Genomic DNA, 16,271 nt, shown 5'->3' on the forward strand with positions numbered 1-16,271 from the left:
ACAGCTTACCTCAACTAGCCTGTACCCCTGCACACTGACTCGGTACCGGTGCCCCCTGTTTATAGCCTCCACATTGACTCTGTACCGGTTCCCCCTGTATATAGCCTCCACATTGACTCGGTACCGGTGCCCCCTGTTTATAGCCTCCACATTGACTCTGTACTGGTACCCCCTGTATATAGCCTCCACACTGACTCTGTACCGGTTCCCCCTGTATATAGCCTCCACACTGACTCTGTACCGGTTCCCCCTGTATATAGCCTCCACACTGACTCTGTACCGGTTCCCCCTGTATATAGCCTCCACTCTGACTCTGTACGGGTTCCCCCTGTTTATAGCCTCCACACTGACTCTGTACCGGTTCCCCCTGTATATAGCCTCCACACTGACTCTGTACCGGTTCCCCCAGTATAAAGCCTCCACACTGACTCTGTACCGGTTCCCCCTGTATATAGCCTCCACACTGACTCTGTACCGGTTCCCCCTGTATATAGCTTCCACACTGACTCTGTACCGGTTCCCCCTGTATATAGCCTCCACACTGACTCTGTACCGGTACCCCCTGTATATAGCCTCCACATTGACTCTGTACCGGTGCCCCCTGTTTATATACTTCCACACTGACTCTGTACTGGTACCCCCTGTATATAGCCTCCACATTGACTCTGTACCGGTACCCCCTGTATATAGCCTCCACATTGACTCTGTACCGGTTACCCCCTGTATATAAACTCCACACTGACTCTGTACCAGTACCCCCTGTATATAGCCTCCAAACTGACTCTGTACCAGTACCCCCTGTATATAGCCTCCACACTGACTCTGTACCGTACCCCCTGTATATAGCCTCCACACTGACTCTGTACCAGTACCCCCTGTATATAGCCTCCACACTGACTCTGTACCAGTACCCCCTGCATATAGCCTCCACACTGACTCTGTACCAGTACCCCCTGTATATAGCCTCCACACTGACTCTGTACCAGTACCCCCTGTATATAGCCTCCACACTGACTCTGTACCGGTACCCCCTGTATATAGCCTCCACACTGACTCTGTACCAGTACCCCCTGTATATAGCCTCCAGACTGACTCTGTACCGGTGCCCCCTGTATATAGCCTCCACACTGACTCTGTACCGGTGCCCCCTGTATATAGCCTCCACGCTGACTCGGTACCGGTGCCCACTGTATATAGCCTCCACACTGACTCTGTACCGGTACCCCCTGTATATAGCCTCCACACTGACTCGGTACCGGTGCCCCCTGTATATAGCCTCCACACTGACTCGGTACCGGTGCCCCCTGTATATAGCCTCCATACTGACTCTGTACCGGTACCCCCTGTATATAGCCTCCACACTGACTCGGTACCGGTGCCCCCTGTATATAGCCTCCACACTGACTCGGTACAGGTGCCCCCTGTATATAGCCTCCACACTGACTCTGTACCGGTTCCCCCTGTATATAGCCTCCACACTGACTCTGTACCGGTACCCCCTGTATATAGCCTCCACATTGACTCTGTACCGGTACCCCCCTGTATATAGCCTCCACATTGACTCTGTACCGGTTACCCCCTGTATATAGCCTCCACACTGACTCTGTACCAGTACCCCCTGTATATAGCCTCTACACTGACTCTGTACCAGTACCCCCTGTATATAGCCTCCACACTGACTCTGTACCGTACCCCCTGTATATAGCCTCCACACTGACTCTGTACCAGTACCCCCTGTATATAGCCTCCACACTGACTCTGTACCAGTACCCCCTGTATATAGCCTCCACACTGACTCTGTACCAGTACCCCCTGTATATAGCCTCCACACTGACTCTGTACCAGTACCCCCTGTATATAGCCTCCAGACTGACTCTGTACCGGTGCCCCCTGTATATAGCCTCCACACTGACTCTGTACCGGTGCCCCCTGTATATAGCCTCCACGCTGACTCGGTACCGGTGCCCACTGTATATAGCCTCCACACTGACTCTGTACCGGTACCCCCTGTATATAGCCTCCACACTGACTCGGTACCGGTGCCCCCTGTATATAGCCTCCACACTGACTCGGTACCGGTGCCCCCTGTATATAGCCTCCATACTGACTCTGTACCGGTACCCCCTGTATATAGCCTCCACACTGACTCGGTACCGGTGCCCCCTGTATATAGCCTCCACACTGACTCGGTACAGGTGCCCCCTGTATATAGCCTCCACACTGACTCTGTACCGGTTCCCCCTGTATATAGCCTCCACACTGACTCTGTACCGGTACCCCCTGTATATAGCCTCCACATTGACTCTGTACCGGTACCCCCCTGTATATAGCCTCCACATTGACTCTGTACCGGTTACCCCCTGTATATAGCCTCCACACTGACTCTGTACCAGTACCCCCTGTATATAGCCTCTACACTGACTCTGTACCAGTACCCCCTGTATATAGCCTCCACACTGACTCTGTACCGTACCCCCTGTATATAGCCTCCACACTGACTCTGTACCAGTACCCCCTGTATATAGCCTCCACACTGACTCTGTACCAGTACCCCCTGTATATAGCCTCCACACTGACTCTGTACCAGTACCCCCTGTATATAGCCTCCACACTGACTCTGTACCAGTACCCCCTGTATATAGCCTCCACACTGACTCTGTACCGGTACCCCCTGTATATAGCCTCCACACTGACTCTGTACCGGTACCCCCTGTATATAGCCTCCACACTGACTCTGTACCAGTACCCCCTGTATATAGCCTCCAGACTGACTCTGTACCGGTGCCCCCTGTATATAGCCTCCACACTGACTCTGTACCGGTGCCCCCTGTATATAGCCTCCACGCTGACTCGGTACCGGTGCCCACTGTATATAGCCTCCACACTGACTCTGTACCGGTACCCCCTGTATATAGCCTCCACACTGACTCGGTATCGGTGCCCCCTGTATATAGCCTCCACACTGACTCGGTACCGGTGCCCCCTGTATATAGCCTCCACACTGACTCTGTACCGGTACCCCCTGTATATAGCCTCCACACTGACTCGGTACCGGTGCCCCCTGTATATAGCCTCCACACTGACTCGGTACAGGTGCCCCCTGTATATAGCCTCCACACTGACTCTGTACCGGTTCCCCCTGTATATAGCCTCCACACTGACTCTGTACCGGTACCCCCTGTATATAGCCTCCACATTGACTCTGTACCGGTACCCCCCTGTATATAGCCTCCACATTGACTCTGTACCGGTTACCCCCTGTATATAGCCTCCACACTGACTCTGTACCAGTACCCCCTGTATATAGCCTCTACACTGACTCTGTACCAGTACCCCCTGTATATAGCCTCCACACTGACTCTGTACCGTTCCCCCTGTATATAGCCTCCACACTGACTCTGTACCAGTACCCCCTGTATATAGCCTCCACACTGACTCTGTACCAGTACCCCCTGTATATAGCCTCCACACTGACTCTGTACCAGTACCCCCTGTATATAGCCTCCACACTGACTCTGTACCGGTACCCCCTGTATATAGCCTCCACACTGACTCTGTACCAGTACCCCCTGTATATAGCCTCCAGACTGACTCTGTACCGGTGCCCCCTGTATATAGCCTCCAGACTGACTCTGTACTGGTACCCCCTGTATATAGCCTCCACACTGACTCTGTACCAGTACCCCCTGTATATAGCCTCCACACTGACTCTGTACCGGTGCCCCCTGTATATAGCCTCCACACTGACTCTGTACCGGTACCCCCTGTAATAGAGCCTCGTTATTGTTATTCTTTTTGTGTTACTTTTTATTATAACTTTTTATTTTAGCTTACTTGGTAAATATGTTCTTCTTCTTGAACTGTACTGTTGGTTAAGGGCTTGTAAGTCAGCATTTCATGGTAAAGTCTACACTGTTGGTTAAGGGCTTGTAAGTCAGCATTTCATGGTAAAGTCTACACTGTTGTATTCGGCGCATGTGACTAATAAAGTTTTAGTTTGATTCTAACGCTTCCTTTATCTTATGCTGTGTTTTCCAGGTATTGTGGTGATCTGGCACCTTGGTTGGGTGTCGCCAGGACTTCCTAGTAGTCAGCTGGATTTCTGTATCTCAGCTATTTACCCTGGACTGACTCCTTAACTCCCTGATCCTTCCTTATCCTTTCAACAATCACCTAATTATCTCATTCACACCTTGCCAACATCATTCACAGTGTTTAGTCTAATGACGCAAACCTGTCCTCAGATATCTTCCTGCGTACATTATCTCTGCGTTGGGTAGTCCAGCCCCATCATAGTCCAATACCAGCCCCATCACAACCCAATACCAGCCCCATCACAGCCCTATACCAGCCCCATCACAGCCTTATACCAGCCCCATCACAGCCTTATACAAGCCCTATACCAGCCCCATCACAGCCCTATACCAGTCCTATACCAGCCCTATACCAGCCCTATACCAGCCCCATCACAGCCCTATACCAGCCCCGTCAGAGCCATATACCAGCCCCATCAGAGCCCTATACCAGCCCCATCACAGCCTTATACCAGCCCCATCACAGCCCTATACCAGCCCCATCACAGCCCTATACCAGCCCCATCAAAGCCCTATACCAGCCCCATCACAGCCTTATACCAGCCCCATCACAGCCCTATACCAGCCCCATCACAGCCTTCTACCAGCCCCATCACAGCCCTATACCAGCCCTATACCAGCCCTATACCAGCCCCATCACAGCCTTATACCAGCCCCATCACAGCCTTATACCAGCCCCATCACAGCCCTATACCAGCCCCATCACAGCCTTATACCAGCCCCATCACAGCCTTATACCAGCCCCATCACAGCCTTATACCAGCCCTATACCAGCCCCATCACAGCCCTACACCAGTCCTATACCAGCCCTATACCAGCCTTTAAAAGCCCCATCACAGCCTTATACCAGCCCCATCACAGCCCTATACCAGCCCCATCACAGCCCAATACCAGCCCCATCACAGCCCTCTACCAGCCCCATCACAGCCTTATACCAGCCCCATCACAGCCCTATACCAGCCCCATCACAGCCCTCTACCAGCCCCATCACAGCCCTATACCAGCCCTATACCAGCCCAATACCAGCCCCATCACAGCCCTATACCAGCCCCATCACAGCCTTATACCAGCCCCATCACAGCCTTATACCAGCCCCATCACAGCCTTATACCAGCCCCATCACAGCCCTATACCAGCCCCGTCAGAGCCCTATACCAGCCCCATCACAGCCCTATACCAGTCCTATACCAGCCCTATACCAGCCCCATCACAGTCCTATACCAGCCCCATCACAGCCTTATACCAGCCCCATCACAGCCTTATACCAGCCCCATCACAGCCCTATACCAGCCCCATCACAGCCTTATACCAGCCCCATCACAGCCTTATACCAGCCCGATCACAGCCTTATACCAGCCCTATACCAGCCCCATCACAGCCCTACACCAGTCCTATACCAGCCCTATACCAGCCCTATACCAGCCCCATCACAGCCCTATACCAGCCCCGTCAGAGCCCTATACCAGCCCCATCAGAGCCCTATACCAGCCCTATATCAGCCCCATCACAGCCCTATACCAGCCCCATCACAGCCCTATACCAGCCCCATCACAGCCTTATACCAGCCCCATCACAGCCTTATACCAGCCCCATCACAGCCTTATACCAGCCCCATCACAGCCCTATACCAGCCCCGCCAGAGCCCTATACCAGCCCCATCACAGCCCTATACCAGTCCTATACCAGCCCTATACCAGCCCCATCACAGTCCTATACCAGCCCCATCACAGCCTTATACCAGCCCCATCACAGCCTTATACCAGCCCCATCACAGCCCTATACCAGCCCCATCACAGCCTTATACCAGCCCCATCACAGCCTTATACCAGCCCCATCACAGCCTTATACCAGCCCTATACCAGCCCCATCACAGCCCTACACCAGTCCTATACCAGCCCTATACCAGCCCTATACCAGCCCCATCACAGCCCTATACCAGCCCCGTCAGAGCCCTATACCAGCCCCATCAGAGCCCTATACCAGCCCTATATCAGCCCCATCACAGCCCTATACCAGCCCCATCACAGCCCTATACCAGCCCCATCACAGCCCTATACCAGCCCCATCACAGCCTTATACCAGCCCCATCACAGCCCTATACCAGCCCCATCACAGCCCTATACCAGCCCCATCACAGCCTTATACCAGCCCCATCACAGCCCTATACTAGCCCCATCACAGCCCTCTACTAGCCCCATCACAGCCTTATACCAGCCCCATCACAGCCCTATACCAGCCCTATACCAGCCCCATCACAGCCTTATACCAGCCCCATCACAGCCTTATATCACCTCCATCACAGCCTTATACCAGCCCCATCACAGCCTTATACCAGCCCCATCACAGCCTTATATCACCTCCATCACAGCCTTATACCAGCCCTATACCAGCCCCATCACAGCCTTATATCACCCCCATCACAGCCTTATACCAGCCCCATCACAGCCTTATACCAGCCCCATCACAGCCTTATATCACCTCCATCACAGCCTTATACCAGCCCCGTTACAGCCCTATACCAGCCCCATCACAGCCCTATACCAGCCCCATCACAGCCTTATATCACCTCCATCACAGCCTTATACCAGCCCTATACCAGCCCTATACCAGCCCTATCACAGCCTTATACCAGCCCCATCAGAGCCCTATACCAGCCCTATCACAGCCCTATACCAGCCCCATCACAGCCCTATACCAGCCCCATGATGGGGTTGGCTCCATCACAGCCCTCTACCAACCCCATGGTGGGGTTGGCTCCATCAAAGCCCTCTACCAGCCCCATGGTGGGGTTGGCTCCATCACAGCCCTCTACCAGCCCCATGGTGGGGTTTGGCTCCATCACAGACAGCCCTCTACCAACCCCATGGTGGGGTTTGGCTCCATCACAGCCCTCTACCAGCCCCATGGTGGGGTTGGCTCTATCACAGCCCTCTACCAGCCCCATGATAGGGTTGGCTCCATCAAAGCCCTCTACCAGCCCCATGTTGGGGTTGGCTCTATCACAGCCCTCTACCAACCCCATGGTGAGGTTGGCTCTATCACAGCCCTATACATGCCATAAAAGTGTTATACTTGGAACCAAAAGGGTGGTACTTTGAACCACAACGGTTCTACTTGGAACCAAAAGGGTGCTACTTTGAACCACAACGGTTCTACTTGGAACCAAAATGGTTCTACTTGGAACCAAATAGGTTCTACCTTCTACCTTTTTTCTAAGAGTGTACCATGTCAGAAATTATACCTTTCAATTGAATGTTTCAGTTGTGGTATAGCTGGAAATATTCTGCACAAAAGCAGGAGCATCTGTCACCAGTCAAGGATGGTGAAATCAGAACTCAATGAAATAAATGGCAGAGAGAGGTACCACCTTATCAGACTGTTGCCCTGCGTCATCATGACTCTCCTATTCCTGTAGGTCTTCTCAGGGCTGACAGTTAAACGTCTCATTCAGCAGCTCTATTAGCGCAGGGGTTTAAACATGACTCTCCTATTCCTGTAGGTCTTCTCAGGGCTGACAGTTAAACGTCTCATTCAGCAGCTCTATTAGCGCAGGGGTTTAAACATGACTCTCCTATTCCTGTAGGTCTTCTCAGGGCTGACAGTTAAACGTCTCATTCATCAGCTCTATTAGCGCAGGGGTTTAAACATGACTCCCTTCACGTTTTTGGACGAACCCTGCTTCCCCAAAATGAACCTTCATTTAGGAGAGATTAACAGGTTTCTGACTGCACTTCTGTCAACGCCAATTAGATGTTCCAAGGTTAAGTCCTGCGGAACCCCACTTGTCCAAATAAGCTTCTTTACCACTTGGAATTGTTACATAGTACCAGCCTGACATTGTCTAAGGATACCATAGTACCGGCCTGACATTGTCTAAGGATACCATAGTACCGGCCTGACATTGTCTAAGGATACCATAGTACCAGCCTGACATTGTCTAAGGATACCATAGTACCAGCCTGACATTGTCTAAGGATACCATAGTACTGGCCTGACATTGTCTAAGGATATCATAGTACCAGCCTGACATTGTCTAAGGATACCATAGTACCAGCCTGACATTGTCTAAGGATACCATAGTACCGGCCTGACATTGTCTAAGGATACCGTAGTACTGGCCTGACATTGTCTAAGGATATCATTCTACATGTTTCATAGTACAGGCTTAATATTGTCATTAGTCATTTGATGGGACTTGCGGGGCTAAAGTCCAGACTAGATCTTGGTCATACTTCTTATTATTATTCTGCACACTAACTCCTCTTACAATGTTTAATCTAGAAACGTTGTTTAAACTTTAAAATGTGTCGACTGGTCTGGATTGAGTTTCTTACATTTTACATTGTTGATGTGTTCTTTTTAAGTTCAGTTCTCCATCCACTTTAATGGGATCTCCTTAACATTCTAAAGCTCCCTATTGTGACATCATGACTTCCTGACACAAATCAGCTGCTTAGACCACATGACCAACAAGTCAGACAACAACGTAGACGGTGAGACGTCTTTGGTCTGCGTCGACCACATGACCAACAAGTCAGACAACAACGTAGACGGTGAGACGTCTTTGGTCTGCGTCGACCACATGACCAACAAGTCAGACAACAACGTAGACGGTGAGACGTCTTTGGTCTGCGTCGACCACATGACCAACAAGTCAGACAACAACGTAGACGGTGAGACGTCTTTGGTCTGCGTCGACCACATGACCAACAAGTTAGACAACAACGTAGACGGTGAGACGTCTTTGGTCTGCGTCGACCACATGACCAACAAGTTAGACAACAACGTAGACGGTGAGACGTCTTTGGTCTGCATCGACCACAATGACCAACAAGTCAGACAACAACGTAGACTATGAAACGTCTTTGGTCTGCGTCGACCAACAAGTCAGACAACAACGTAGATGGTGAGACATCTTTGGTCTGCGTCGACCACAATGACCAACAAGTCAGACAACAACGTAGACTGTGAGACGTCTTTGGTCTGCGTCGACCACATGACCAACAAGTCAGACAACAACGTAGACGGTGAGACGTCTTTGGTCTGCGTCGACCACATGACCAACAAGTCAGACAACAACGTAGACGGTTAGACGTCTTTGGTCTGCGTCGACCACATGACCAACAAGTCAGACAACAACGTAGACGGTTAGACGTCTTTGGTCTGCGTCGACCACATGACCAACAAGTCAGACAACAACGTAGACGGTGAGACGTCTTTGGTCTGCGTCGACCACATGACCAACAAGTCAGACAACAACGTAGACGGTGAGACGTCTTTGGTCTGCGTCGACCACATGACCAACAAGTCAGACAACACCGTAGACGGTGAGACGTCTTTGGTCTGCGTCGACCACATGACCAACAAGTCAGACAACAACGTAGACGGTGAGACGTCTTTGGTCTGCGTCGACCACATGACCAACAAATCAGTCAACAACGTAGACGGTGAGACGTCTTCGGTCTGCGTCTCGGCTATTCAAATCTGGAAGCGGAAACACAAACACAGCTTGTACAGATGGAAACGATACAGCTGTTTTTAGTTTTTAACCACGTCAACTAATTTAGCTAACTTCTCGCTCACTGCTGAATGAACTGCCGTGGAGCTTTTCAGAACGTTCAAATGATAACAATAGGGGGGGATGAGGCAATGAGTCAACATTGGGACTTAAACAAAATAAAATCAGCTACCTTGACCACTTTTCCCAACGATGCATCGTAGACAAAAACTTAAAGAGTATGTGACCTTGGTCTACTTCTCTGATTATCAAATCTGAAATCAGAACAGCAATAAGTACTACCAATCACTACCCCCCCCCCCAAAAAAAAAAAAAATACTTATGAAGAGTTAAAGTAAGTCCCACAAATGTTTCTTCATGGAAAATGACCATGCAGTCATTCATAATGTTGTAAGTTGATGGATATGAGGTACTTGATTTGATTCTGTATTGTCAATCTGAAGAGTGATTGTGTTTTTTGAAGGTTAGATATTGAGCACTCACTTACCTCGTCCCAATGCCATTCTACTGACAAGTCTGGGCCACAGTTACAGCAGCATTCCATGTTATATTACTTTTTAACCAATGCCCTTTCAAACAAGATTACGGGCCTCTGAAATCCTCCTTAATTAGTCGTTTGTGGTAATTAACGGTAATTAAGGAAAGACAGTCCAGTCCATACCATCACATACCCTGCCCTAATTCCTCCAAGGCCGTAATCCTTTAAAAACACCCAAAGGATGCTATATAAACTAGGACAGTGGAGATGCACGGACTTCAGCAGTCAACTTCACTAGCTCCTATTAACCGGCCCAGGATGGCAGAGCTAGGAGTGTTTGCTGCAAGGAGACAAGAAGATACAACCAGAGAATCAGGCTTTGCCTACACCAACAGCAATCATACCAAAGGTACAGTACTTCCTGTCAGTGTAGTGCCTGGGCTTGATATCATACCAAAGGTACAGTACATCCTGTCAGTGTAGTGCCTGGGCTTGATATCATACCAAAGGTACAGTACTTCCTGTCAGTGTAGTGTCTGGGCTTGATATCATACCAAAGGTACAGTACATCCTGTCAGTGTAGTGCCTGGGCTTCATATCATACCAAAGGTACAGTACATCCTGTCAGTGTCGTGCCTGGGCTTGATATCATACCAAAGGTACAGTACATCCTGTCAGTGTAGTGCCTGGGCTTGATATCATACCAAAGGTACAGTAAATCCTGTCAGTGTCGTGCCTGGGCTTGATATCATCCGGTAGAAGGAGTGAAAGAGCCTAATTCTGTGGATTATCCTAAAGTATTGTAGTGGTTGTATATTTACAGAAGATAATGGTAAGTGAAGTTGCTGAAAGGTCTTTTCCTTGATAAGATATTTCACCAACAGCCAACAGACATACCATTCACAACTGGCAGTAGCAGTATACACACTAACACAAACAGTATATTTCATTGTATGACAATGTTTTCTTTGTTCAGAACTTTTGATGCACACATTCTGTTCAACATATTATTTACTGTTCTCATTTGACTACATCAATAAGTCATCTTGGCCATGTTCTGTTATATATCTCCACCCGGCACAGCCAGAAGAGGACTGGCCACCCCACATAGCCTGGTTCCTCTCCACCCGGCACAGCCAGAAGAGGACTGGCCACCCCTCAGAGCCTGGTTCCTCTCTAGGTTTATAATCTCTACCTGGTACAGCCAGAAGAGGACTGGCCACCCCTCAGAGCCTGGTTCCTCTCTAGGTTTATAATCTCTACCTGGTACAGCCAGAAGAGGACTGGCCACCCCTCATAGCCTGGTTCCTCTCTAGGTTTATAATCTCTACCTGGTACAGCCAGAAGAGGACTGGCCACCCCACATAGCCTGGTTCCTCTCTAGGTTTCTTCCTAGGTTCTGGCCTTTCTAGGGAGTTTTTCCTAGCCACCGTGCTTCTACACCTGCATTGCTTGCTGTTTGGGGTTTTAGGCTGGGTTTCTGTACAGCACTTTGAGATATCAGCTGATGTACGAAGGGCTATGTAAATAAATTTGATTTTATTTGATTTGATTTGGAAGTTGTATTCAACTTATACATATCTGTTTTTTTAATTCTCTTTTTAAATTTGCAGATCCTTTTGAGGGCCCTAACTACCACATTGCTCCAAGATGGGTGTACAACATCTCAACACTCTGGATGCTCTTTGTGGTCGTCGCCTCAACCTTCACCAACGGCCTGGTACTGGTGGCCACTGCCAAATTCAAGAAGCTCCAACATCCTCTCAACTGGATCCTGGTCAACCTGGCGTTTGCCGACATTGCGGAGACTCTTTTGGCGAGCACCATCAGCGTTTGCAACCAGATGTTTGGCTACTTTATTCTTGGACACCCGATGTGTGTCTTTGAGGGATTCACCGTCGCCACATGTGGTAAGATGCCTTTTTATATGGACTCCATTTTGGTTTCATATTTAATCCTTGTGTGGTGTTCAAGCCAGCAGCATACCACCCTGCATTCCACCCAGCATACCATCCAGCATATCACCCTGCATGCCACCCAGCCTACCACCCTGCATACCATCCAGCATGCCACCCAGCATACCACCCAGCATACCACCCTGCATATCACCCTGCATACCACCCAGCATATCACCCTGCATATCACCCTGCATACCATCCAGCATACCACCCTGCATATCACCCAGCATACCACCCTGCATACCACCCTGCATACCATCCAGCATGCCACCCAGCATACCACCCAGCATACCACCCTGCATATCACCCTGCATACCACCCAGCATATCACCCAGCATATCACCCTGCATATCACCCTGCATACCATCCAGCATGCCACCCAGCATGCCACCCAGCATACCACCTTGCATATCACCCTGCATACTATCCAGCATGCCACCCAGCATACCACCCTGCCTACCACCCTGCACACCACCCTGCATGTCACCCTGCATACCACCCTGCATACCACCCTGCATGTCACCCTGCATACCACCCTGCATATCACCCATAATACCACCCTGTATATCACCCTGCATACCACCCTGCATACCACCCTGCATACCACCCTGCATGTCACCCTGCATACCACCCTGCATACCACCCTGCATACCACCCTGCATATCACCCAGCATGCCACCCTGCATACCACCCTGCATACCACCCTGCATATCACCCTGCATGTCACCCTGCATACCACCCTGAAAACCACCCTGCATACCACCCTGCATACCACCCAGCATACCACCCCGTATATCACCCTGCATACCACCCTGCATACCACCCAGCATACCACCCAGCATACCACCCTGCATACCACCCTGCATACCACCCTGCCTACCACCCTGCATACCACCCTGCCTACCACCCTGCATACCACCCTGCCTACCACCCTGCATACCACCCTGCCTACCACCCTGCATACCACCCTGCATACCACCCTGCATATCACCCTGCATACCACCCAGCATACCACCCAGCATACCACCCAGCATACCACCCTGCATACCACCCTGCATACCACCCTGCATATCACCCTGCATACCACCCAGCATACCACCCAGCATACCACCCTGCATACCACCCTGCATACCACCCTGCATCCCACTGCTGGCTTGCTTCTGGAGCTAAGCAGGGTTGGTTCTGGTCAGGTCCCTGGATGGGAGACCAGATGCTGCTGGAAGTGGTGTGGGAGGGCCAGTTGGAATCACTCTTTCCTCTGGTCTAGAAAAAAATATCCCAATGTCCCAGGGCAGGGATTGGGGACACTGCCCTGTGAAAGGTGCCGTCTTTCGGATGGGACGTTAAAAGGATGTCCTGACTCTCTGAGGTCACTAAAGATCCCATGGCACTTATTGTAAGAGTAGGGGTGTTAACCCTGGTGTCCCAATCTGTCCTTCATACCACCTAATAATCCCCAGCTTCCAATTGGCTCATTCCTCCCCCTCCTCTCCCCTGTAACTATTCCCCAGGTCGTTGCTGTAAATGAGAATGTTCTCAGTTAACTGACCTGGTAAAATAAGTGTAAAATATATATGTTTTTGTTTTTCACCTAATGTAAACATGGGTCTGGTGGACCCAAAACAATACAGCCATAACAATTTAGGTAAAAATACTTTATACTTAGATGTTGACATATCAATTACAAGCAATATAGACAGTGTACATGGTTAATATTTGCCATTAACCTCTGCTACATCACATTTATCAATAAAAGCGCTATTTGTTTTTTAGAACAAAAATGTATTATAATCAAGACATGGGTGGAATAAATCCTGTTTATATGTAACGGATGTGAAATGGCTAGCTAGTTAGCGGTGGTGCGCGATAAATAGCGTTTCAATCGGTGATGTCACTGGTTCTGAGACCTTGAAGTAGTTGTTCCCCTTGCTCTGCAAGGGCCGTGGCTTTTGTGGAGCGATGGGTAACGATGCTTCGTGGGTGACTGTTGTTGATGTGTGCAGAGGGTCCCTGGTTTGCGCCCGGCTATGGGCGAGGGGACGGTCTAAAGTTATACTGTTACATTGGTGCCGTGACCCGGATCACTGGTTGCTGCGGAAAAGGAGGAGGTCAAAAGGGGGGTGAGTGTAACGGATGTGAAATGGCTAGCTAGTTAGCGGTGTTCGCGCTAAATAGCGTTTCAATCGGTGACGTCACTTGCTCTGAGACCTTGAAGTAAAAACAAATGTAAATGTAAAATAAAAATGTGTTATTTTATATGTTCTTCACAGAAATTGAGCCAAGGCCAATGAGTCTCAGGTTGGAGAAAAAACAAGTTGTACCATTTTTCTTTTAGTAAACATTGAAAATGGGTCCCACAGACCCGAACACGACACAAGGGTTAAGAAGGAAATTCTACATGTGTATATCTAATGTGTATATCTAATGTGTATATCTCATGTGTATATCTCATGTGTATGTCTCATGCAGGTATTGCTGGTCTGTGGTCTCTGGCTGTTATCTCCTGGGAGAGATGGGTGGTGGTGTGTAAGCCCTTTGGAAATGTCAAGTTCGATGCTAAATGGGCCATGGGAGGTATAATCTTCTCCTGGGTCTGGTCTGCTCTCTGGTGCGCCCCTCCTATCTTCGGCTGGAGCAGGTGGGACATCTTCTCTTTTTCTTTCACTGAGGATGGAAAAACGTCACATTGTTCAACAAAAAAAAAAGGTTTAATTATTCAACCATTATTCAACCATTATTCAACCATTATTCAACCATTATTCAACCATTATTCAACCATTATTCAACCATTATTCAACCATTATTCAACCATTATTCAACCATTATTCAACCATTATTCAACCCATCTCTGTATCTCTCTCTCCCTCAATCAGGTACTGGCCTCATGGACTGAAAACGTCCTGTGGACCTGATGTGTTCGGAGGTAATGAGGATCCTGGAGTCCTGTCATACATGATCGTTCTCATGATTACATGTTGCTTCCTGCCCCTGGGAGTGATCGTCTTCTGCTACCTGTTTGTGTGGCTGGCCATCCGTGCCGTAAGTGATACATCCGGCGCCGACAGAGATGGCCGCCTCGCTTCGCGTTCCTAGGAAACTATGCAGTTTTTTGTTTTTTTACGTGTTATTTCTTACATTAGTACCCCAGGTCATCTTAGGTTTCATTACATACAGTCGAGAAGAACTACTGAATATAAGATCAGCATCAACTCACCATCAGTACGACCAAGAATATGTTTTTCGCGACGCGGATCCTGTGTTCTGCCTTACAAACAGGACAACGGAGTGGATCCTATGCAGCGACCCAAAAAAACGACTCCGAAAGAGAGGGAAACGAGGCGGTCTTCTGGTCAGACTCCGGAGACGGGCGCACCACTCCCTAGCATTCTTCTTGCCAATGTCCAGTCTCTTGACAACAAGGTTGATGAAATCCGAGCAAGGGTAGCATTCCAGAGGGACATCAGAGACTGTAACGTTCTTTGCTTCACGGAAACGTGGCTTACTGGAGAGACGCAATCCGAAGCGGTGCAGCCAACAGGTTTCTCCACGCATCGCGCAGACAGGAAAAAACATATTTCTGGTAAAAAGAGGGGCGGGGGCGTATGCCTTATGACTAACGTGACATGGTGCGATGAAAGAAACATACAGGAACTCAAATCCTTCTGTTCACCTGATTTAGAATTCCTCACAATCAAATGTAGACCGCATTATCTACCAAGAGAATTCTCTTCGATTATAATCACAGCCGTATATATCCCCCCCCAAGCAGACACATCGATGGCTCTGAACGAACTTTATTTAACTCTCTGCAAACTGGAAACAATTTATCCGGAGGCTGCATTCATTGTAGCTGGGGATTTTAACAAGGCTAATCTGAAAACAAGACTCCCCAAATTTTATCAGCATATCGATTGCGCAACCAGGGGAGGAAAGACCTTGGACCATTGTTACTCTAACTTCCGCGACGCATATAAGGCCCTGCCCCGCCCCCCTTTCGGAAAAGCTGACCACGACTCCATTTTGTTGATCCCTGCCTACAGACAGAAACTAAAACAAGAGGCTCCCACGCTGAGGTCTGTCCAACGCTGGTCCGACCAAGCTGACTCCACACTCCAAGACTGCTTCCATCACGTGGACTGGGAGATGTTTCGTATTGCGTCAGATAACAACATTGACGAATACGCTGATTCGGTGTGCGAGTTCATTAGAACGTGCGTTGAAGA

The 16,271-nt window shown here is 49.4% G+C and overlaps 1 protein-coding gene across 1 annotated transcript in view; it reads left to right on the plus strand.

The window, feature by feature from the left end:
• The first annotated feature begins 10,408 nt into the window (after positions 1-10,408).
• The window catches only part of LOC139394454 (red-sensitive opsin-like), a 9,367-nt gene continuing 3,504 nt past the window's right edge, over positions 10,409-16,271 (plus strand). Inside the window, exons 1-4 of the mRNA XM_071142523.1 lie at positions 10,409-10,499; positions 11,704-12,000; positions 14,518-14,686; positions 14,922-15,087. Of these exons, the coding sequence (XP_070998624.1) occupies positions 10,409-10,499; positions 11,704-12,000; positions 14,518-14,686; positions 14,922-15,087 (723 nt within the window). The remainder of the gene's footprint in view (positions 10,500-11,703; positions 12,001-14,517; positions 14,687-14,921; positions 15,088-16,271) is intronic.

This window comes from Oncorhynchus clarkii, unplaced genomic scaffold (assembly GCF_045791955.1).
Source record: "Oncorhynchus clarkii lewisi isolate Uvic-CL-2024 unplaced genomic scaffold, UVic_Ocla_1.0 unplaced_contig_3995_pilon_pilon, whole genome shotgun sequence".
Lineage (NCBI taxonomy): Eukaryota > Metazoa > Chordata > Actinopteri > Salmoniformes > Salmonidae > Oncorhynchus > Oncorhynchus clarkii.